The sequence below is a fragment of the Humulus lupulus genome, chromosome 4 (assembly GCF_963169125.1).
Source record: "Humulus lupulus chromosome 4, drHumLupu1.1, whole genome shotgun sequence".
Taxonomy (NCBI): Eukaryota; Viridiplantae; Streptophyta; class Magnoliopsida; order Rosales; family Cannabaceae; genus Humulus; species Humulus lupulus.
This window is the reverse complement of record NC_084796.1, coordinates 154,965,451-154,968,084: the sequence shown is the minus strand read 5'-3', so window position 1 is coordinate 154,968,084 and position 2,634 is coordinate 154,965,451. Positions and strand designations below refer to the sequence as shown.

Here is a 2,634-nt window from a genome sequence, read left to right as displayed (position 1 = left end):
AATGTATGCCCTGAATATCCGCACACATTTTGGCAATCTAGAACAGGGCCTAAATCGATCTGCCACGTGTCAACTGTCCACCCGGAGCTGATTGTTACGGTCCATTAAATAACCAGCCCGAGCTGATGGGTCATTTAGCTAATCCTTGGACCCGTTGTGTCGGCATAATAGAAGCCATGAGCTAGTGCTGTATTAAGCTCGTGGTGCATCAGAGGTCTGACACCCCCGAATCCTTATAAAGTCAACCACGCAATATAAACATGCATATACCACACATCACGTGTCTGTTCTATTCCTGAATTCTCGGATGCGTAGTATAAACGTGCGTGTTCAGACATCCCACACCTGATTTGGGCCATCCAGCCCATTACCCATCTGTACCTATTGATTAGATCACACTTCACTGTAAGGTTTAGGAATTAATCATCGGTGTCAAATAAATGACATGATGGATGAAGAGATCACGGGATGACCCGAATACCTACCCAGAGATCAACCCCCTATAAATACCAAATCCCTGGATGGTGCAAGGGGTTGGCATCTTCTTGTAAAGCAAATACCTTGTAAGAAATAGCATGGAGAGATCAATAATATCGACTGCTGGACTAGGGGAATTTTAACCTCCGAACCACCTAAAAAAGGAGTGACCATCTTTTCTTTGAAATTAGTTTCCACATTCTAGATTATTATCATTTTCATATTACGGTTTATCAATCAGTACTAATCCATCCTATTTATTCATATAATTATCTGTTGCCGAAAAACCGCGACGACACTAGTCTATCCAAAATAGATATAGAAATCAAGTTTCTCCTAATCGAGGGTATGTAAGCAACATCATCGTTCAGTTGATAGCTAAAGTCTGGCAGTCCCAAAAAAAATCACTTTGACTTTAGTACCATCTCCCATGTACAAATGTTCCTCCAAGCTAGTTGGATTCCTTCTTCTTGTCAGTGCCTGCAAAGAATTAGTAACATGAATTAATATTGTAGCACCAGTGTCTAACCACCAAGAATTTGAAGGCACATCAATCACATTTAATTCTAAAAAAACCATCACAACTTTGTTACCTTTCATCTCTAAGGCTCTCTTCAACTTAAAACAAGTGTCTTTCTTGTGTCCCATCTTATGACAGTAGTTGCATTTCCCAGTGAAACGCTAAGTTTTGGGTGCATTAGAAGATCCAACAGTCTTTCCATCATAACTGGACTTCTTGAAGTGTGGCTTTCCATAAGGCTTTTTATAGAAGTTCTTCTTCTGATTGGGATTTTCCTTAGGATTTTCTTTAGGGGCATCCTTGGAAGTCACCATGGAAATTGAATTTCCCTTCCTAGCTTTTATATCATCTTCCTCTTTAGAGAGAATGGCAGTCATCTCACTTACAGTCCAAGGAGTTTTCTGAGTGTTGTAACTAGACCGAATTGAGTCAAATGAAGGAGGTAGATACCTCATGACATTCCAGACCAGATAATTATCTCCTAAATCAAGGCCAAGCCCCTTCAACTTCATATGAAAAGACACCACCTGACTTATATGGTTTCTTATGCCACTAACCCCATCATAAACAGTATCCTGGATCTTACCCAGGTAGTGCTCCAACTCAGACTTGGAAAACTCCACATACTTTTCAGCAATGACCTTGAGGAGTTCCTTAGCATTGTCAGTTTCAGGAATACTATCACGAATAGCATCATCCATGTGATACAAGATCATTAACTTACTTGTTTCATTTGAATTGTTCCATTCCTTATAGGAAGTTTTCTGTTCAGTTGTACTATCCTCAGTTGGTTTAGTAGGAGCATCTTCCTTCAATGTTGTGTCAATCTTCATAATTGACAAATTCATCATCAGAGATCGAACCCACTCCTTATGATTAGTCTCATTAAGCATCAGTATAGACGAGAGTCTATGATTGCTCAAAGTTGAAGGAACACAAGAAACAATTATCAATTTACATTGATCAACATAATCATGTTGTTTGTACTCCAACTTCAACTTGAATGTTCCATAAATAATCAAAATGATCATTCTATGCTAAAGTTCTATAAGTAAAAATAGAACATTTTACAAGTAAGGACAATTTATCATTACATTACAATCAAATACATCAATCTATTATTGGCAGGATAAAAAGAATTGTGTGATTCATAATGCTCAACAATTCCCTTCACCATTCTAAGCAAACTACCAAACAATAGAATTATTGACAGGATAATTTAAATTATTCATATGAATCTTAGAATTTATTTATTTATTTATTTTATTTAACGGAATGTGGGAATATATAAATATCAATCAAGATATTCATAATTGACATGTTAAATCTTACGAGAGGCAAGAATTTAAGCACTCAATTATATTAATTACAAAAATAATCAGTATATATCTCACAACAACAACAAAAATTTGAAATATAATAAAATCAAATCTAATTGATAATGATTACTTACAAAGTTGCCACAATAAAAATAATAGAAAAAGATTAATTTTAAACAAAAAATAATAATTAAATCTTGCAAAATACAAAATAAAAAAATAATTAAACAAAAAAATAAATAAATTATCATGTGTTAAAAAAAATGATTACATGTAGTTATAGGCCCAAAAAAGAAAGGCCAGAATATTGATTTACGT

General features: G+C 35.2%; 1 protein-coding gene across 1 annotated transcript; it reads right to left on the bottom strand.

Annotated features, from left to right (window-relative positions):
- Positions 1-1,158: 1,158 nt before the first annotated feature.
- LOC133832610 (uncharacterized) lies at positions 1,159-2,028 on the bottom strand. The gene has a single exon (XM_062262928.1). It carries the CDS (start codon positions 2,026-2,028, stop codon positions 1,159-1,161), a length of 870 nt encoding a protein of 289 aa, XP_062118912.1.
- Between the last annotated feature and the right edge of the window lie 606 nt (positions 2,029-2,634).